This window comes from Pelmatolapia mariae, linkage group LG5, assembly GCF_036321145.2.
Source record: "Pelmatolapia mariae isolate MD_Pm_ZW linkage group LG5, Pm_UMD_F_2, whole genome shotgun sequence".
Lineage (NCBI taxonomy): Eukaryota > Metazoa > Chordata > Actinopteri > Cichliformes > Cichlidae > Pelmatolapia > Pelmatolapia mariae.
In genome coordinates this window covers 14,534,020-14,554,855 of record NC_086231.1, presented here as the reverse complement: position 1 = coordinate 14,554,855, position 20,836 = coordinate 14,534,020, and the positions used below count along the sequence as shown (strand labels likewise).

General features: G+C 41.1%; 4 protein-coding genes across 5 annotated transcripts in view; 2 read left to right on the top strand and 2 right to left on the bottom strand.

Annotated features, from left to right (window-relative positions):
• Positions 1-5,110, top strand: part of flnbl (filamin B, like) — a 66,910-nt gene extending 61,800 nt beyond the window's left edge. For both annotated transcript variants that reach the window (XM_063473760.1, XM_063473759.1), the window contains 6 exons: positions 36-151; positions 1,963-2,095; positions 2,250-2,426; positions 2,631-2,849; positions 3,115-3,321; positions 3,528-5,110. In XM_063473760.1, coding sequence (XP_063329830.1) covers positions 36-151; positions 1,963-2,095; positions 2,250-2,426; positions 2,631-2,849; positions 3,115-3,321; positions 3,528-3,715 — 1,040 coding nt within the window. In that variant the 3' untranslated portion in view covers positions 3,716-5,110. The remainder of the gene's footprint in view (positions 1-35; positions 152-1,962; positions 2,096-2,249; positions 2,427-2,630; positions 2,850-3,114; positions 3,322-3,527) is intronic.
• A 1,341-nt stretch (positions 5,111-6,451) lies between these two features.
• On the top strand, positions 6,452-9,019 carry LOC134627902 (E3 ubiquitin-protein ligase TRIM35-like). The gene is made up of 3 exons (XM_063474369.1): positions 6,452-7,413; positions 8,603-8,747; positions 8,822-9,019. The coding sequence occupies exons 1-3, from the start codon at positions 6,452-6,454 to the stop codon at positions 9,017-9,019; spliced, it is 1,305 nt and encodes a 434-aa protein (XP_063330439.1).
• Positions 9,020-11,899: 2,880 nt separating this feature from the next.
• On the bottom strand, positions 11,900-14,277 carry LOC134627023 (E3 ubiquitin-protein ligase TRIM39-like). Its single transcript, XM_063472934.1, has 2 exons — positions 14,172-14,277; positions 11,900-14,051 (listed from the first exon to the last, which is right to left on the bottom strand). The coding sequence occupies exon 2, from the start codon at positions 14,032-14,034 to the stop codon at positions 12,655-12,657; it is 1,380 nt and encodes a 459-aa protein (XP_063329004.1). The 5' UTR covers positions 14,035-14,051; positions 14,172-14,277; the 3' UTR covers positions 11,900-12,654.
• A 2,178-nt stretch (positions 14,278-16,455) lies between these two features.
• Positions 16,456-18,210, bottom strand: LOC134627022 (zinc-binding protein A33-like). The gene is made up of 2 exons (XM_063472933.1): positions 18,098-18,210; positions 16,456-18,011 (listed from the first exon to the last, which is right to left on the bottom strand). Exon 2 carries the CDS (start codon positions 17,992-17,994, stop codon positions 16,498-16,500), a length of 1,497 nt encoding a protein of 498 aa, XP_063329003.1. The 5' UTR covers positions 17,995-18,011; positions 18,098-18,210; the 3' UTR covers positions 16,456-16,497.
• Positions 18,211-20,836: the final 2,626 nt, after the last annotated feature.

Here is a 20,836-nt window from a genome sequence, read left to right as displayed (position 1 = left end):
AGACTGAGTTTCCTTCTTCCCGCCTCCTTTTCCAGGTGATTATGAGGTTTCGGTGAAGTTTAACGACCAGCACATACCCGACAGCCCCTACCTGGTTCCTGTTGTCGCTCCAGTGAACGACGCCCGTCGCCTCTCTGTTGCGGGCCTTCAGGTGAGGCACGAGGAGACACCTCCACACCCAGCCTGCCCTGCTTGATTAAGGGGCTCTGATGAGGCACAGTTGCATAAAAATGTGACTTCATTACCAAAGCAAGGACTCGAATGGTTTGGGCTGTTAATCATTGATTTTAAATTGGATTCAAAGTGACATCTTAAACAGCCCGAGTCGGTCGATCCTCAACAGCTGCAAAGATACTCAGGTTAAACTAAATGTTCTTTATGCAACTGCTCTCATGGATATGACCGCAGCCAGGCAAACGCATGCAGTTTCCACTTTGACTAAAAAAGGGTTCAGTCCGCTTTAGGTTCACTTGGTGTCTTGAGTGGGTTTACTCATTTCAGTTTAGCTCTTATTAATTGTTTGAAAGTGTTCAGTTTCTAGTATTTAATGTAATTATAATACAGTGTGGGTTTGTCAGGTGTAGACTTTTAGATACTACAGTATAAACATGGTAATTGGGGTTTGAATGGCAGATGTCCCAGCAAAGCTTCCAGATGCTTGTTGGGTTGAAGGACTTAGACGTAGACGATGAAGAAATTTCTTTTATAAATTGAATTTTATGTGCATTTTATCTTAAGGATGGCCACTGTTTCACAGGTTTGTACTAGATATATTATGTAATGTTATCAAAGTAAAAAGCTCTTTAGAGTGGCTGAGTTTGGGTACCTGTGGTCAGGAAGTCGTCCGTGCAGTTTTGCCTGGCTCTGGTCATCCCTCGCTTTGTCTGGTGTGGAACTGTTGGTGTTTCTCTTGTGTTTCATTTAAAGGCTTTTAACAGTACAATCATCCATTTCATCAGCTCCCAGGTGTCCCAGCTGCAGCAGACAGACTTCCTTGTGTCTTCTTAGAGACTGTAGTTTGGTTTTGTCTGTAGCTTGAGACATTCTTCTGCTCTTAGTCTGCATTATTTTTATGTTTGTTCATTTTGGCTCTTGCAGTTCAGACAGAAGATAAAGACCTCGGTTCTTAATGAGAATAATAAATCACTGTTGTAAGACCAAGGAGATGGAAACGCTTTAACCAAAAAGTAGATCAGCTTTATGACATTTTTTTCCTCCCTTCAAATTTGATAAAATAGTAATATTAAATAATTAATGCAGACTTTTAAAACTTTAAGATATGGCAGTATATCTGGCATGCATCCTTTAAATAAAACAATACTATAGATATGTGTAAGTACTGAGCCTCTTGATACTAAAACAGTTGTTCTAAAAACTTCATCTGCCCCTGTACTGACACAGTAAATGATACCAGCGTCGGTTACTAATGTTAACATGTTAATTTATGTAGTGTTTGTGGTTTTTAGCTCATCTCTGCAGTACCTATGTGAATGTGATGAATGTCAGAAATGCCAAAGAGGTCACTGTGGTTTTATGCAGTGATTTTATTACATTGTTTCTCCTTCAGAGGGCGCAAACGGGGAAATTTTTATTTTATAAAGTCCCACTCTGTTCATACTGTCTCTAGGTAATGACAGTATCTGTTTTTTAAAAAAAACAAAAAACAAATGCCTGCAAATATTAAGCTTTTAAAACTCTAATATTGAGAAGTTCCTGTAAGACTGCACTACTAATATTAAGACCAATGTACTGACTGTCTAACCCTTCTGAGTCTGTCTGCTGGAGTTGCACTAAGTGGAGCTCAGGTAAGAGTAGAGCAGAGGATATGTACTGAAGTTATTTGTCTTTAGCACTCTGATCTTCAGAAACCAAAGTGTGCATTCAAGTGTTTAAGATGTTTTCTCAGTTTTTCCTGTTTGTCAAATGTCCGTCCTGTACACTGACTTTGTGCGAAACCAACAGGAGTCTGGTCTGAAGGTGAATCACCCAGCATCCTTTGCGGTGCGTCTAAATGGAGCCAAAGGCAAGATGGATGCCAAAGTCCACAGTCCCTCTGGAGCTCTGGAGAAGTGTGTCGTCACAGAGCTGGAAAGAGGTGTGTGTGTGTCTGTGTCTGTGTGTGTCTTTTTTTTTTTAATTTTTTTTATTTTAAAGATGATTTCCAGAGGATTTATGGAAACTTCAGTAAAAACAAAGGCACATACTGTGAAATCTCTGCAGCTAACAGACCCTTCTGTACTGTCTTCTAGACAAGTACGCTATCCGGTTCATCCCCAGGGAGAATGGCGTCCACACCATTGATGTCAAATTCAATGGCTCTCACATCCCGGGAAGTCCTTTCCAGGTCCGAGTCGGGGAACCAGGACAGACCGGAGAGCCTGGTTTGGTTTCAGCATACGGATCAGGACTGGAGAGAGGAACAACAGGTGAGTTACTGTTTTACCTGCTGCAGCCTTAAATTTTTCACTTCATAACTGCTGTGAGCCTGTTTAGAGCATAAAGTTGAGCAAAGTTCAGTGTGACTTATCCACTGCTCAGTTTTCAGTACATTACTGTAGCTCTACAATAAAGTTTGACATATACCAGCTTGGAGTTGTTCAACAAAACATCACACTTCTTAAATCTTACAGGTACCCAGTCAGAGTTCATCATTAACAACACTAAGGCAGGCCCCGGGTCCTTGGCTGTGACCATCGAGGGCCCGTCAAAAGTAAAGATGGACTGTCAGGAGGTTCCCGAAGGCTACAAGGTGCAGTACACTCCCATGGCACCTGGAAACTACCTGATCAGCATTAAATACGGAGGCCCAAACCACATCACTGGGAGTCCCTTCAAGGCCAAAGTCACAGGTAAAATGCTGCTCTTAGTTAAAGCTGGTTACAAAAGTTCCTTGATTCAGATTTGGATCACTTTGAAGTTCATCCAAGCCCAAATTCTGGTTTTAAAGCAATATAAACTACGGGATCAAAAACTGCAGACTTCACATAACCTCTCTGGCAGAGGTTCATTAACAAGAAATAGCTATTAAATGTTGTTGAAAATTGCGTATTCTGTCCCTAATGTTTCATCTGCCTGCACCACATGGTAAAGTTAAACTTTTTTCCTGTCTTTCAGGTCCTCGCCTTGTGAATGTAACAAACGCCAGCGAGACATCAACCCTGACACTGGATCCGGCAATTCGGGCATCCAGCAGCTTCACGCAGAGCGCCATGCCCAGGCTGGGTGACTCCGATGCTAGCAAGGTGGTGAGCCGAGGAGCTGGCCTGAGCAAGGCCTTTGTGGGCCAGAGGAGCAACTTCACTGTCGATTGCAGCAAAGCAGGTAAGGAGGAACTGCATGTAGAAGCCATCTTTTAAGAGAATAATTTAAGTATTTCCCTTCAGTGCACAGGTTGAAACTCACAAAGATGAAAAGTAACATATTTAAAGATTAATTTGCTATCATACTAAAAAAAAACCCAACAAAAAAAAGATAAAGCTGATATCATTAGTTTTACACTTGCATTTTGTTCTTGTACCTCCTCCCAGGTAAGAACATGCTTCTAGTGGGTGTGCACGGCCCACAGGTCCCCTGTGATGAGGTGCTGGTCAAACACATGGGCAACCTGCAGTACAACGTCAGCTACGTGCTGAAGGAACGGGGCAACTACATCCTGGTGGTCAAGTGGGGTGAGGACCACATCCCGGGCTCCCCCTTCCACGTCACCGTCCCCTGATGAGACAAGAAAGCTTCCGTCTCTCCTCCTGCACCATTTTGCATCCCCGTTTGAGTTAAAAGACACATTAGCTGCACTACAAATAACTGTCCAGTGAACAAGCTGCTGAGCAACGCTTTCTCTGCTAACTTTGTTTTCAGCTCAAATCAGATGATTTTTGAAGATTTTCTGAAGCAACTCATTTACATTTTGAAATGTTTCTCCTTGATATAGAAAAATGTCAGAATTAAAGAAAACATTAGAGAAAATAACTGCACCACTGAATAGACTTTGAACTCTTAGACATTTTTCTGGTAGTGAATCATTGAAGCGAAATGGTAGATGTACTCTAGTTTACTAGATTGAACTGACTGAAGGTAAAAGATCTAAAATCTGTCGATTTAAAACTGCCCTGCAATTTTCAATTGGCTCATTTTGCACTTGAATTTTTATCCTAGATTCGTGAATTAACATTTGCTGGTTTTACACAGGTAGTTCATGCACCTGCACATCAGTTGATATTGAACTGAATATGTTAAGTTTGAAGTGAAACAAGTAGATCCGAAGCTTTTAAATACCTATGTGCAAAAATATATATGCATAACTGGAATTTCACCGGACAAAACTCAGAACTGTAGAGACACTTGACATGAGGTTTCCTAATAGTTTAAATGCACGATGTAGAGAATATGCTGCTGGTTTAGCTGGGAACCGGGCGGTTATCACCAGATCTGTGCAGAACGTTTCCTCAACAAAATTACTGAACCACTGTGATGGGGGGAAAAAAAAGTGATCATCTCAAACAAACATCTCAAAAAAGGAGAACTGGATTTGTCTTTGAGTTGTTTTTTTTGTTTGTTTGTTTTTTTTTGTCCATGTCATTAGTTTGTCTTGGAGTAAATTAAACTGTCAAACTGTACGCCAACTACTGATGTTTAATGTTTCTAGCGCCTAAACTATCTGCCAGAGTCCCGCCTGTACTAAAGGTTGCCATAACGAGTCAATGATTGTTTAAGCTGCCTTCACACTACTGTTTCCTGCACTGTTCGACAGACTACTTAATTATGTGCTGGAATTTAGATGTCCTCCTGTCTTCTCTCTTGTTTCTTCTTGTATTTTCATATGAGCAGATCTGACTCAGTTCTGATTGAAAACATTTTAAAGCAGATCTAAGATGAAAAATTAAAGGTCAGAACTTTAGTTTGTGTGTAAATCTGAAAATCTACATGAATTTAATGTTGCCTTATCACTGCTACTTTTGATACTTAAGAGATGAAAGTTGTGGGGTTTTTTGTTGTTTTTGTATGTGGGGTCTAAGGGGAAACTTCTCATTTTGTATTGGGGAATTGGTGATTTAATGTGAAACTAAACCCTGAGAGATGATGTACATTTGATAATTAAAATAAAGAACAGTTAGGATGTCAGAGTTAAGTGTTTCATTTCATGTCTCCAGCTGTCTTCCAGTTTTATTGGATTGGCACACAATGCAAGTGGAAAGCTACCTTTATTTGGCAGGCAGGAGTTTTTACGACTGACTTTAGTGCCAAATGTTGGTGTGCTTTATTTTGTATTGCAGGGTCATGGTGCCATGATTTGTGTTGGGGAGTGACCAGAATGGGCAGGATTATAAATGAATAGAGGGACAAGAGAAAAATCTGTTATTTACAGTGGGTTTTAAGTTTAAATTTTATTGACACACCTATTAATTCCTCATTGTAGAAAAAAAATAAACTCATTGTACTGGGATATTGATATTGTGTCAATATCCCATAATCCACTAATTTTTCATAAACAGGATCCACTTTCCTCAATATGATTTGCTGTCACAAAAAATAGCTGGAAAATATATTTTAGTATTTTTGGACCAATTTATTACAAAGTAAGTACAACATTCTTTAAATATCCTTTCCACCTAGAGCTAAAGAAATCTCTGCATAATGACCTTCATCTATCCAGTGCCATTTAAAGCTAAAGACTTAGTTTACAAGAAGCGCATTATTGTACTTTAAAGGTAAGAGCAGAAAATCTCATTGTTTTGGGTATTCTGGAAATTGCTTGGTGAGTGGTTTTTTTTTTTTTTTTTTTTTTTTTTTTTAAATCCCCATCTGTGCCTGTTGGAGCTAATATGTTTGATGTGATAGGGGGGAGGGGGGCCTTAATATAAAGGGCACAAAGACCCACCCACCTTCACTTGATGGCAAAGTTAATTAACTATACACATTTCAGAAATCTTGGTTCGTTATTAGGAAATAAATAGTTGAAACATGTTTCTGCCTTTATATTGTTGACAATTTGTGTAACACATCTTATGCAGTGATTGTTGTTACTTACATAGCAACCATAGTTCTATTGTTCCTAAGGATCGCCTCAAACTGCTAAAGCAATATTTGTGGGAAAAAAAATAACAGCTGTGGTAAAGGCATCATAAACAAGTTTGAAGCAAATGCACTGCCAGGAATGTCAAGTTTTAGTTTTCGAACTTTCTCCCACATTGGATGTACTATTAACGAGCTCTGATAGACTGACAGTACCTCGCAATCACAGTTAAACATTAAATAAATAAGTGACACATCTACCATCTAAATGTTTTTCACAGTTGTTGGTTAAACTGCAATCTTTATCTGGTTATCCAAACCAGAAATTTCTTCTTCCTCTGAGAAAAGCACAAGCAGTGCGAGAGAGAAGCTTCAGCTTAAAGACAGAAGACCGAGACGACGACAAGGAAAAACTGTGTTTTCAGCTTCTCTCTGAGAAAAGATGTCTTTCCAGTCCGAGGAGGATCTTTCCTGCCCCGTCTGCCATGATGTCTTTAGGGATCCCATTTTCCTGTCATGCAGCCACAGCTTCTGCAAGATGTGTCTGAAGGACTGGTGGGCACAGAAGCTGGAACAGCAGTGCCCAGTCTGTAAGAATATATCTGAACAGAGTGACCCACCCTGTAACTTGGTCCTAAAGAACCACGCTGAGGCCTACTTACAGGAAAGAGATCCGAGTGCTTCAGTGGAGTCTGAGGTTCTGTGCAGTCTGCACCACGAGAAACTCAAACTCTTTTGTCTGGACCACCAGGAGCCAGCCTGTGTCATCTGTCGTGATTCGAGAGCACATGTCGACCACAAGTTCAAACCCATCGATGAGGCTGTGCAGGATCACAAGAAAGAGCTTCAGAAATCTCTGGAACCATTACAGGACAAACTGAAGGTCTTACAAAAAGTGCAAGGAAACTTTGATATAACACAGCAACGCATAAAATTCCAAGATCATCACATAGAGAAACAAATCAAGGAGCATTTTAAGAAGTTTCACCAGTTTCTACACGAGGAAGAGAAGGTCAGGCTCACCGCTTTGAAGAAGGAAGAGCAAGAGAAGAGTCAGAAGATAAAGGAGAAGACTGCGGCTTTGAGCAGAGAGATGCCATCTCTTTTACAAACAATAGGAGCTGCAGAGGAGGTGCTGAGAGCTAAAGATGTCTCATTCCTGCAGAACTACAGAGCTACACTGAAAAGTGTCCAGCAGTATCCCTCAACGGATGATCCACCGCTGGTCTCAGAAGCTCTTATAGATATGGCTAAGCATCTGGGAAACCTGACTTACAACATCTGGAACAAGATGAAGGGGGTGGTTTTTTATGCTCCTGGGACTCCAAACGCTGGTCATCCAGAACGCTCTGTCTCCGAAGATCTGACCAGTGAGAGGCACCAGCTTCCTGACAAGCCAGAAAGGTATCCAATTTTTCTGTCTACAGGAATTCCCACTAAAGGGTGTGGTGGACTCCAGTAAGGTCAATATTCCTGGGAATACTAACAAAAAATCTACTGGGTTTGGGATTTAGGAGAAAAATAAAAATGATTGATAGTGTTAGGATACTATTATTACCTGCTTTGATGACTTAATTCTCACTGGGTTTAATCTGGCGTGGGCCATCTGACAATGATCTATGTTTTGGGCCTTTTTAAGTACTGGGTGAAGTACAAAGTCCTGTCTTTTCTTCTTTGTACATTTTATTTTGAGGTTGGGTTAAAATTCACTTCTTTTTTTTTTTAAATTCAGCACCTTTCAAAATTAGACACAGTAAAAAGTTCAGCATCAGAATCTTTTTTTGTGTGTGACAATGAATAACTAATTTAGAGGTTGGGCTTCTGATTTGTCTGTTCAACAATCAAATGAACCCCTATGAGTAAGGCGACAGTGCAAAGGTAAAACTCCCTCTTAACAGGAAGAACCTTCCTGCAGAACCAGGCTCAGGGAGGGGCAGCCATCTGGTGTGACTGAGTATGGGTAAGGAGAGGAAGACAGGACAAAAGACATGCTGTGGGAGAGAGCCAGAGATTAATAATAACTAATGATTAAATGTAGAGCAGGGTATAAACACAAGGTGAGTGAAGAAGAAACACATAGACCTATTGGAGCGTAACTAATGGAGGATTCAGGGTCACCTGATCACGCCCTAACCATAAGCTTTGCCAAAAACAAAGTTTTATGCCTAATCTTAAAAGTAGAGAGGGTTTCTGTTTACCCAGTCCAATCTGAGAGCTGGCTCCACAGAGGAGGTGCCTGAAAGCTGAAGGGTCTGCCTCCAATTCTACTTATATTATTCTAGGAACAACAAGTAAGCCTACGGTGTGAGAGTAAAGTACTCTAATGGGGTGATATGGTACTATCAGGTCTTTAAGGTAAGATGAACACTGATTATTTGGGACCGTGTATGTGAGGAGATGGATTTTAAATAATATTCTGGATTTAAACGGAGACCAGTAAAGAAATATTTCTTGCCAGTTGGCATAAACTGGTCAGATGGTTGTAGCTAAAATATCTGGGCCTTTTCATATCTGGTTGCTGCTGTGGTTCATACTGTTGTGCCCTGAGAATCAGAGTCTGTGCTGATTGTCTCTGATCTTTTGGTCTCTTCAGGTTTTGGATTCTGTCCACTTACGATGCCAGCAAAGTACGAGCCAGCGGCCCCGGGCTGACTAGCAGTGTCTCTGCCACATTTCCCGCTGAGTTTAACATTGACGCTAAAGATGCTGGCCAGGGCGAACTGAGCGTGCTCGTCATGGTCTGTATCAGACACACTTATATACATACGGTAAAACAGATATTTCACTTTAACTCCCGTTCCTTCCTCTTCAGGAGCAGTGTGGTAAACATAAGCAGGCCAACATCCATGACAATGGGGACGGTACATACCGGGTATCATACATCCCCAACCGTGCTGGCTGGTACACCATCATTATAAAATATGGAGGTGATGACATCCCAGCATCACCCTACAGAGTCCATGCCACATCAGCTGGTGCTGCCAGCAGGTGCGCCATGAGTGGTATGTGACCGCTCACAGTCTGACATCAAGCATCTCATCTTTTTACCAATTTGATTTATTTATAATGTGTCCTCCCCCAGGTCCTGACATGCATCCCACTCTGGCTTTTGGTGAGGAGATATATTTGCATCCCATTTCAGTGGCAGCACCGTTGGAAGAACACAGCCCTCATTTGTCGCACATTGTTGGGTTATATGGACTGCAGCAAGATCTGCAAAGTCCACAACGGCCATGAAGCCTGCTAAAGCCAGAAGTGATTAACTGTTAAAGGAAATAGTCTGACTTTTACTTTAGAAATATTTAAATTATTCCCATTAGCAACACAATTACACAATTAAATCAATTAGCTAATGTAATTATGAGACTAATCATTAAAGATTATATTGCTATATGAATGTTATTAAAAATGGGAAATGGTTGAATTAAAAAAAAATGATAATAACTTTTTATAAGGCATCTTTCAAAAGAAAGTTACAAGAGATAAAAGTAAAAGGAGATACAAATGAGTAATAAAGAGAATGAAAAATCAGCCAATTAAAGCTAATATAAAAAATAAATTACATTAAAAATTATCACTGAGACAAGATAATTTAAATAATTATGAAAGACAACAAATACTCAAAGTGGAGGTATGGAGGCACAGGAAAAGCCTGAAAGAGATACTGTTTCAAAGACAGGATTGTGGGATAGCAGCGCCTCGGCTGAGGACCTCAGGTTATGACCTGGTCATACGATGTGAGGACATTTGAAATATACTGTGGCATGAGCCCAGATTGGACAACAATATCAAATAAAATCTATTTTAGAAATTGCTAGGTAGCCATTAATAAGTGTTGCTGTGAGTGTGTTGGACGCATCAGAACCAGTCATGATTATTCTGTCTTTTGCCCATTTAGCTGCAGGAAGTTCTATGCCATCCAGTGTTTAATTTATGGATACAGTACATTGAGTTTGGAAATGGTTCTAAAATTATGCAAGGAGTTAGAGTCTAGAGAGGGTATTTTCAAAAGAGGTTTTATGAGGTTTTTAAGTATTTAGCTACAATCTGTTAATTCTGTTGTTGTACATTTTATCCTACTTGTGCTCAAGCCTCTGTAATACAAACATGTCACGCTTGCCAAATGTTTTCTTGCATCTTGTTCTTTAAATATCCAATCCCAAATAAAGAAAATCTCTAAAGAAATCTCCTACATAATGATGATTTCCATCCATCCAGTGCATTTTAGAGTTTAACATTTGATTTAGAGCAATGAATGTGTTTCCTGTGCAGTTTATGGAAAGAGCAGATCATCACACTGCTTCACACTCATACACTGGTACTCTGGAAACAACTGTCTAAGGGTGATGTTTGACAGATGTTCATTAGTCCATCTCCTCCCGACTTCCTCTGACAAATACTTAACTCTGTGCCACGTTTTCCCAGCATACAGATCTTTTGGGACAAATTTTCCTGGTTGAAGCGTGGGGTGGGGGGACAGAGGTAAACTGTTTGAGGTAATATGGCTCTAGGCCTCTGAAATCATCTGAAATCATGGAGGCAAGGTGGTAAGTGTATGTTTTGTTTTGTTTTTAAATAAATGACATAACATTAATTACCTATAAAACTGTGTTTTATAGCAATCAGTAGACCTGCAGACATATCATATGAGATCAAGGAACAAACATTGTTGAGGCAAAAAAAGAAAGAAAAAAAAGAAGAAGAACAGATAGAGGCCTTTAAGGGAGGTAGACAGACTGAATACTTCACTGTGAATTTACCATCTGGTACAGTACATTATTTGCCCCAACAAAATTTGTCCCTTGACAAATGACTCAATATTTGTAATTCCTCTTTGAATATCGTTTTGTGCCAGTTTTATAAGCACAAGATCAGTTGTCAGTGTTCCTGTCTTGGACATTTATGGGTTTTGCTGTTTTGTCTTTTTTGGCTAGTTGCTGAATTCCCTGGATTTACTGCTGTATGCCATTGTGGAAATGTTTACGTTTCTCAGAAAATTTTTTCTCTTTCATTACTTTTGTTTGTGGTACTTGTTTCATGGCCTGGGGTCAGTTTACCCACTGTTTTTTGAGTTTGTTTGGACCAAAATTAATACTGTAACCATTAAAAAAAGTTAAACTATAAATATCCACTCAGAAAACAAACCAAAATCAAACTGAATTAAAAAAAAAAACTGCTGAGAACAAAGTTCTTCAAATATCCACTTCCACCCAAAACCAAAAAAAGGATACAACAAAATCATGAATGCTTTCCATCCTTCGCGTGCATTTTGAAGATTAAGATTTGGGTTTGAGAACAGTGAAGTGATACTAAAAAAGGAGAACATCTCTTTGTTTCATGCTGTCATACCTAGCTTTTGTGGAAATGGTTCACTAAGTGGTTAACCCTCTCCACCGTGGAAGTGTCTTTGCCGATGAATGATTGCAATCCGACTGAGCGTGGCATGATCGGCGACATGGCCGTCTCCTGTGATTTATAAAAGATTTAGAATGGCAGGTTTAAGTTTTCCATGCCTGGTGACAGGCACCAGAAAACTCCATCAATCATTCAAGTATTTTTAACTATGTTTCACATGTTAGCAAGCCCATCAGAGGGAAAATTATCATTAAATTACCAACCAATCAACACATTAAAGATAACAGTGATCATCCCTTTATAACACAAACCTCTGGTCCAGTAGTCACGGACATGTGATTTGATGTTACTGGATGGAACAGAATAACTAACTTGAAGAAAACTAAATAAAATATCCAGCTAATTTTTTCAGGTTTAGTCACACTTAATCCAGTTTGTCAACAAAACCAACCGAGCAGGCAGTGGAGCAAATGTTTATTGAGAATAGGATGTCTACATGATAACTTGTGTTATAAAACCTGTTACATCATCAGTTTTCCCCTGATAAATCACCCATATTACAATGCAGGAAACCAAAACAAATACAAGCTACACTCAAATGACAACACCTGAAAACATTTCAATATAAGAGAAATAAAGAGCTGACTCGCTATAGTGTAAAGTATTTTAGGAGCCACATATTGGATAACTGAATTCAAACATAAAAACAGACGGCGGTGAATTATGTTAAACCTCATACATTTAGTAGATAACATATCTGTTGACCTCTTAAAATGAAAACTGTGTTTAACTGGAGCAATCCACATAAATGCCAGATAATCTGTTACTTACACAAACACATCATTTTATACATTAAAACATTAAAGCTGAATAATTTGAGATTATCACTTCTCTTTTGTATGATTACCAAAGTGTCTTATAAACAACACAAAAGAAGGATTCATCATATTGGACTGAAATTAAATTTCAGTTGAGACTCGTTACAATCACTCGCCCCAAGGTTTTTTAGGTTGTAACAGTCGGTATCACAGAATTTAAAAGCCACTTTACATATGGTTATACAGCTATAAAACACCGTCCTCTGAAAAGGATTTGTACTCCAAATATATATAAACAAACGGCCCCATTAGACTAAGCTGAATCATTTCTCTACAGTTAAATGTGTCAAACTGTGAAGTGCATTTATTTATTTTAAACAAGGATAGTTTTATCATGTGAGCTCTCTAACTAGTTGTCATGCATTTTGTGTGATTATTTCCGACACTTCTTTCATGGCTATGAACCACCACCCTACTTCACTGTTGCGGGTAACATCTTCAGTGGGATTTTACTCAGATTACTTACGTATGGAAACATCTTCTCAGTGAAAGTGTGTGTGAAGGTGTGTATGTGTGTTTTGGTGTCAGGATCAGAGAAGGACACCTTCCCCCTGTTCCAGTCCAGCTGAACTCTGACCTTCTTCACCGCCTTTAAAAAGAGAATGGTGGAAGACTCTGGCAAGGAGCGCACTGTGTATTCACCTTTATAAAACCCTAGCCTCCATAATCCAGATTGCGGCTCTCCCTTCCTTTTGACAGACTCTGCTAACACACCAACTTTCCAGTCTGTGCTGTTTCCAACTTCAACATCCCAGCTGTGAGTGCCTGAATAAAAGCCCTCGGAGGCCATAGCAATCGGGTAGAAGTCAAACCTCTCTGGATTGTCGGGAAGCTGCCGTTTCTCACTGACGCTCACACTCGTCAGATCTTCAGAGATGAGGAGATTTGGCTGGGCAGAGTTTGGGTCCAGAATCACAGGAGAGTAGGAGACCATCTTCTTCATCTTGTTCCAGATGTTGTAACCCAGGTTGCCCAGGTGTTTGGACACATCTATCAGAGCTTCTGAGACCAGCTGTGGGTCATCCAGCTGGGGGTAGAGCTGGACCATGTTCATTGTACCCTTGTAGTCCTGCAGAAAAGCGACGTTTTCAGCTTTCAGCTCCTCCTCTGCAGCTCTGATTGTGGCCGAAAGACCTGCCATCTCTCTGCTCAGAGCTGCAATCTTCTCTTTCATCTGCTGACTCTTCTCTTGCTCTTCTATATTCAGAACAGCCAACCTGGTCTTCTCTTCCTCATCTAGAAACATGCGAAACATCTTAAACTGCTCCTTGATCTGCTTCTCTGTTTGTTGAGCCTGGGTCTTAATGTGTTGCTCTGTTATATCAAAGTTTCTCTTCGCTTTTTGTAAGACCTTCAGTTTGTCCTGTAATGGTTTCAGGGATTTCTGAAGCTCTTCCTTGTGATCCTGCGCGGCCTCATCGATGGGCCAGAACTTGTGGTCAACGTGTGCTCTCGAATCACGGCAGATGACACAGGCTGGCTCCTGATGGTTCAAGCAGAACAGTTTGAGTTTCTCAAAGTGCAGACTGCACAGAACCTCAGACCCTGCCGAAGCGCTCTGATTTTTCTTTTTTAAGTAGGCCTCAGCGAGGTTCTTTAGGACCAAGTTACAGGGTGGGTCACTCTGCTCAGACATTTTCTTACAGACTGGGCACTGCTGTTCCAGCTTCTGTGCCCAGCAGTTCTTCAAACAAGTCTTGCAGAAGCTGTGGCTGCATGTCAGGAAAACAGGATCCCTAAAGATGTTATGGCAGACGGGACAGGAAAGATCCTCCTCGGACTGGAAAGACATCTTTTCTCAGAGAGAAGCTGAAAATACACCGAACAGAATTGTGTAACAGGAAGGCGGCCAGGTTTACTTTCACTTTTGGTTTGTGTTAAAAACATATAATATTTTGTCTCCTTAGAAGGGAACAAATGAACTCTTACCTTAACTATACTAGTTTCGCCTTGTTTTCCTTTTCCTGTTTTGATTTTAACCTTGAGATAAATTTCTCACCCAGACAACGCTTTTGTTTTTCTCAGAGGAAGAACGCCCAGGCTTCCGTTTTTTTTTTTGTTTTTTTTTTAAACACATAGCTGAAAGAACGTAGTCAGGTGGGTGGAGTTTTGTCAGAAAGGAGAGAAAGGTGTGACCTGTTTTAAAGTGCTCCCAAACTATTCCCATTTTAAAGTTTTTTCAGTAGTACAGTAGTTCAGACATGGAAACAGACAAAAAATAAACTCAACAATAACAACAGCTGTCTTACTAAATTAAAGATTGTGGAGGTATGTAAAGGCTACAGGAGAGGCCTCAATATGTCTCACTCCAACTTTATTAACGGCAAAAGCGCCAAACCTCCACCCCATCACTTCCCTTAACCTTGGGTGTGAGTGGAGCCACCTGGTGGTCCGCCACCGCCTCCCCCACAGCCCCGCCCCAAACACACGTGAACGAGGCTGGTGTAGGCGAGCAGGAGAGGCAGTCGGTTGGGGGGTGCTCCTGGGGGGGAAACCAGAGTCCATTCACCCCGTGGCAGGAGGGCGGCCACGGCGGTGGGCCTGGGCTGGCAGGCACTACATGACTGTCCGCAAGAATATGTGCAGGTTTAAGTCTGTCAACACACACAGTTTCCCTACGACCCCCAATATCCAAAACAAAATGTTTCTGGCCCGGTTCGATAACCCTAAACGGGCCGTCGTACAGCGGACGCAGTGGCGTCCTGTGGGCATCGTGCCTGACAAGAGTGGAACCACCTGGTGGTCAGCCACAAGATCATTAACAGGCACACTGCAAAACTGTAATGCCACTTAAGTCCAGCAATTAGTCTCCTCTTAGCTTTTGTTTCCTATCAACCTGCACCTGGGTGCAACATTGGAAAAATAAAAAGTTGAATGTTTTTGTGTTAAACTTTCCATTAAAACAGCTTTTAACAAATATCAATTAGAAAAAATGTTAGGCAGACATTCAGTGTAATGCAATTAATCCACTGATCTTAATGTTCTCAGATAGGATGGCTCAAAATACCTGTAACAATCAGAGTAACAAAACAATGAGTGTTAAAACATAATCATAAAACAAAGAGAGAAAAACCAATAAAAATGTTTTAATTATTCAGTTGTGAGGTCATTTTTTAACAAAAGAGATTTGTTGCATATTTAGTCTTTTAGGGACTCGTCATGTGAACATGAGCGTGTTCTTCATACTTTCAGCTTTTTGAATAAAAGGCAGTTTTATTTTCTATTGCAGCCCCAAATGTAATATTATCAGACAATATTACTTTGTACTTTGAAAGGCTGTATGGATTTATTTTACACATTTCAACTAAATGATGAATTTGGGGGTTTTACCTTAAGAGCTAAAAGATCCTTTTTTGACATTTGAAACATTTACATCTTCAAAAACTCTGAGGCCAAATTTACAATACTGAATTGTTTACACCGAGTCAAACCTGCTTCATCAAAGGGGTTCAGTGTTCCTTTGGGTCAAATGTTCATATCTGTGCGCCTCTTTAAGTTCACTTTGTGTTTGTCTCTACCTAGTGGTCGATGAGAATTACTGCAAACCAGTTCAATCATTTACCTTCAACCAGACAAAAGCTCTTCTCAATACTCAGTTAAAATGCAACAGAGTAACCAGAGAAAAAAAGGATTCAAAATGAAATATATTTACAGTTTAGAAGATAACAAACAGCTGCAAATATTGTTAGTTTGATAAAAAATAGTCTACTTCATCTGTTGCAGCCAGTGTTTTTGATCATAGACAGTGACAACCTCATAATACAACCTTTTTTTTGTGCTTATAGTGTCTAAGTGATCTTTCTGTCACAGTCTCTGTATGACACTGAGGTGTTATACAAGTTTGTGTATACACCATAAAATAGGGCTGTGTAATCCTGTTCTTTTTTCTTCTGTTGTACTTACCTTTCTTTATCGCTGTGGCCACTTTCATTGACAGCTGTAGCCAATCCCTCTGTGCTTGACTAATTGAACTGGACCTCACCACTCTGTTTGTGCTCTTAGTGCCTTTTTAGCATTTTAATAGAATTAGCTATCAGATGATTTTCAGTGCAGAACAAAAAACATTTGTGGTCCAATTTTGTTGAGTGTAGTTCTAGTATTTCATTTTAGTTTGTTTTTTATTAGCTTTAATTAGCAGGAAAGAACTGCTTTGCGCAGTTTCTAAATGCAGTTTGCAACCAACCTAGTATTTTATAGGTTTTAGTTTGTTTGTTTTTTACACTTGAAGGGAAAACATTGGTATGTGGCTATAGTGTCAGTCATCATCATCATCATCATCATCATCGTGAATAATATCATCGTCGTCATCAAGAATGCCATTAACAGTTTCACCACCTTCATCGTGATCTCTTTCACTATCAGAGTCTGCACTGTCATGAGACACTCGTGGTAATATCTTCAATGGCAGTTCGTTCTTGGTGTAAACAAATGGAAAAAGTTTCTGAGTGAAAGTGTGTGTGAAGGTGTGAATGTTGATGTCAGGATCGGAGAATGACAGCTTCCCGCTTTTCCAGTCCAGGCAAACTTGGATCCTCTGAAGCTTTTTCTTTGGATGAAAGGAGGACGAATCTAGTGGGGAACGTATGAAATAACTACCCTTACTGAACCACACAGCCCACAATCCACACTTAAAGTCTGTTTGTCCCTTTCTTTTAGTTGATTCTTCAGCCACACCAACTAGCCAGTTTGGACTGTCTCCAACTTCAACATCCCAGCTGTGAGTCCCTGAGTCGAAACACTCTGAGCCAAGGACGATCGGATAGCCATCAAACCTCTCTGGGTTGTCAGGAAGCTGCTGCCTCTCTCCAAGGCTCACACTGGTCAGATCTTCAGATATGCAGAGGTGTGATTCAGCTGTGTTTGGATCCAGGATCACAGGAGAGTAGGAGACCATCTTCTTCATCTTGTTCCAGATGTTGTAGGTCAGGTTGCCCAGGTGTTTGGCCACATCTATCAGAGCTCCTGACACCAGCTGTGGATCATCAAGCGGGGGGCACTGCTGGACTCTGCTCACTGCAGCCTTGTAGTTCTGCAGGAAAGCGATGTCTCGTGCTCTCAGCTCCTCCTCTGTGGCTCTGATTGTTTCTGAGAGACTTGCTATCTCTCTGCTCAGAGCTGCAATCATTTCACTCATACTCGCACTCTTCTCCTCCTCTTCCTCTCTCAGAGCAGTGATCCTGGCCTCCTCTTCCTCTTGCAGAAACTGGTGAAGCTTCTTAAACTGCTCCTTGATCTGCCTCTTTGCGTGAAAGGCCTGAACCTTAATGTGTTCTGCTGTTTGAACAAAGTTTCCTTTAACTCGTTCAAAGGCCTTCAGTTTGTCCTGTAAGCGTTTCAGTGAGATCTGGAGCTCCTTTCTGTGATCCTGCGCAGCCTCATCGATGGGTCTGAATCTGTGGTTGCTGTGAGTTTTTGAGTCTCTGCAGATGAGACACGCTGGCTCCTGATGGTCCAGACAGAAGAGTTTGAGTTTCTCCGAGTGCAGACCGCAGAGCGACTCGGACTCTGCTGAAGCACTCTGATTTGTCTCCAGTAAGAAGTTCTCACACAGGTTCTTTAACACCAAGTTACAGGGTGGGTTTTTCTTTTTAGATGCACTCTTACAAACAGGACACTGGCGTATTTCTTTCTTTCTCCACCATCTTTTCAGGCAGTTTCTACAAAAGCTGTGGCTGCACGACAGAACAACAGGGTCTCTGAATATGTCTCGACAAACGGGGCAGGACAGCTCTTCTTGGATTCCAGACGACATTTTATCTGTGACTGACGCTGTTAACAAACCACACAAACAGGAAGTCAGAAACTTACTAATCTATAGAAGCTACTTCCACATTTTTAGGGCTCTAAAAACTCACGTAAACGAGGTGAAGTAATCCCAAATCTCTTCTCCTTCTGTGGGTTTTGTCTTCTGGTGAATAATATTGTATTTTTTTTTCAGAGTTTGAAGTTTCCCCTCAGTTGAAAAAGATCTTCTGCTTCCTCTTTTTAGTAACGTAAGTCAGGAAACACGTGGAGCGCGCTCATACGTCAGAGGTGCTACATCACTTTAAATTTGTTTATAGTATTGAAGATATCAGTTAAAGAGACAGCATCAGCTTCCGTGGATTACTTTAGCCTCTATCCACCAACATGAGTTCATATAATGTATCATGATCATGATGATTACTCAGTTGGTGCAGATTTGTCAGCTGCACATTCATGATACGAATCTTGTACACAGCCATGATTTGTTGGACAGAGACAGTTTTTTTTGCCTCTGTGCATCACAGAAGTTTTTTTTCAATCAGTCAGTATGTGATTGAAGTCCAGATTTTCAAATTTAACTCAATGAAGTTAATAAAAAAAATTTCTTTGTGTAGGAATTACATAGATTTTTATACAAAGACCCCCATTTCACAAGCTCAAAATATAATTAGACAAACCAACGTCATCTTGAACATGGGCTGCTTTTGAAACAGCTCTTGTTGTCAGTGACTGTCAGAAGTCTATAACTGCTTTTCCGCAACTGCGCAATCTCTTTTACATTTCCGGCCTTCTTCTTCTTGAGTGTAACCAGTGGTTTGCGCCATGATGTAAACCCTCCTTTACATTCATGAAGGTATTTATAGATTGTGAAGTTTGTTTTTCTTAACCAGGAAAAAAATTATGTGATCATCTTCTGCAGTTGTCCTCGGTCCTTTTCGTGTTGCTGTGCTTGCCAGTGCAATCATATTGAGAGTTTGAGCAAACAGCTAACAGTGCACTTTCAAGACTTTTGTAGCATCTTCAACTTAAAAAAACTAACTTGAGACTTGAGTCAGTGTGAAGTGGCATCATATGTCTATAAAAGTAGAATTTTTAGGTATCTGTACTTTACCTTAGTTTTTATTTTTCTGACAACTTTTTAATTTTATCAGTGACACATGATAAACTGCAGATTTAAATTTTACATGTAATGTCATAATTTTAATTACTTATTGGATTTTATATGTGTTTTGATAAATTATGTATTTTCATTTTGTGAAATCTCCAGCAAAACAAACAAAGCTATACAAACTTGGTTTATTCAAATACTGGGTAGTTTTGTCCAGAATAAACAGGTTTTTTTTTTTGTTTTTTTTTTGCCTGTCCCGTTTGGTTCTATTGCCATCAGAATTATTGTCTAAAGGCGAAGAAAGATGCCCAACGGATTTACTTTACCAAATGGACCATCTCAGCCTTGCTGTAATGGTCTATTTGATTCACCTTTTATTGTTTATTTTCACTTGTTAAATACGGGACAGACTTGACTGTGGAAAAGAAAGGGGAGAAAGAAAGGGAAAGAAAAACAGCGGAGAAGAGGGACGGGGATAAAGGGCAAAAATCAAAAACCAGCAAAATAAGCAGACAAAAAATACATATATCAATCACCTGGATCACCTGTTGAGAAAGAAAAAAGAGAAAACAAGCAGAAGAAAAAAAAGAGCAATATAATAAACAACATCACGATGATCTATGGGAATGTAACAGTAAATACTAAATATTAAACATTATTGTGCAGCACGTAAGATCGACAGCGCACAGTGTGCTTTGAGGTAGGAGCCAAAAAGGGTGTAGTTTGTGTGTGAGCACCTGTGTGTACACCTGTGAGCATGAGCGCGCTTGTATTTAAAAGGTTCCTTCATGTAATGATCTGCTAGAGGGTGTGGGGGGCCACTGCCCCGTCCTCCAGGGCATGAAGCAGGTATGGAGGAGATCAAAACTCCAGACATCCAGAGGCCCCCAGAACACAAGAGACCAAGGAAGACCAACAGAGGGGCAGCCGCGCCACTGTCCCAGAAAGAGCTGAGGAGAGTCCCAGATGAGGGATCACTCAGCAGCCGCGGAGCAGAAGCCAGGGGGGGTTGCAGTGACGTGTCCGTGAGCTCCGCCGGCAGCCAGCTGTGCCAGAGTGACTGAGCCCCAGGCCGAGAGGCCGAGGGTACCCCACCCCCGAAGTGGCCCGAGCGAGCCCCAGGTTCCAGGCCCCGATAAGCAGCCACCAAGGAGTGAGCCGGTGTGTACCCGGACGCCCACCCCCGGACACAAAGAACCACCAACGCACCGATGTCTGAGGGTGTCTGCCACTGGCAAGGGAAGTGGTGGGGGGAGATAGGCCTCCAAACCTTGGAGGGCCTGAGATGTCCCCAGAGAGGTGACGTCTGATACCCCAACCTGACATATAGACACAGACATACAGGCACACACAGATACAAACATCCATTCCCACCCTCATGCTCTCATAGGCAATTACTCCACACTCAACCAACGTGGAGACAGACATAAAGAGACGCTGTACACACAATCACACTCCCCAAGCGTACTCTAAGAACTGGGTCTAGGTACCCTTGCCCCTGGAGGGGGAAACTGCACCCAGACCCAGGTAGTGTTACCCTTTTCCGTGGGGTGGAGAGAAGCAGACTGCCCCGGCTCGGCAGCAGCAGGGAGGCCCCACATTCCAGACCCCAGTCGGACGGCCAACTCCTCCTCCTAGCCCCCCCGCTCCAGCAGGCCGCAGGGAACGGGGGTGTGTGAAGACTCCAAACCTCCCTCCCATGATAATGTATCATGATCATGATGATTACTCAGTTGGTGCA

What these genes read in the sequence shown, in the direction of transcription:
- LOC134627023 (XM_063472934.1), bottom strand. Translation starts at nt 14,034, where the DNA reads ATGTCTTTCCAGTCCGAGGAGGATCTTTCCTGTCCCGTCTGCCATAAC.
- LOC134627902 (XM_063474369.1), top strand. Translation starts at nt 6,452, where the DNA reads ATGTCTTTCCAGTCCGAGGAGGATCTTTCCTGCCCCGTCTGCCATGAT. An exon ending in CTTCCTGACAAGCCAGAAAG is followed by an intron (nt 7,414 to 8,602) that starts GTATCCAATTTT and finishes TGGTCTCTTCAG; the next exon opens with GTTTTGGATTCTGTCCACTT. An exon ending in AACTGAGCGTGCTCGTCATG is followed by an intron (nt 8,748 to 8,821) that starts GTCTGTATCAGA and finishes CTTCCTCTTCAG; the next exon opens with GAGCAGTGTGGTAAACATAA.
- LOC134627022 (XM_063472933.1), bottom strand. Translation starts at nt 17,994, where the DNA reads ATGTCGTCTGGAATCCAAGAAGAGCTGTCCTGCCCCGTTTGTCGAGAC.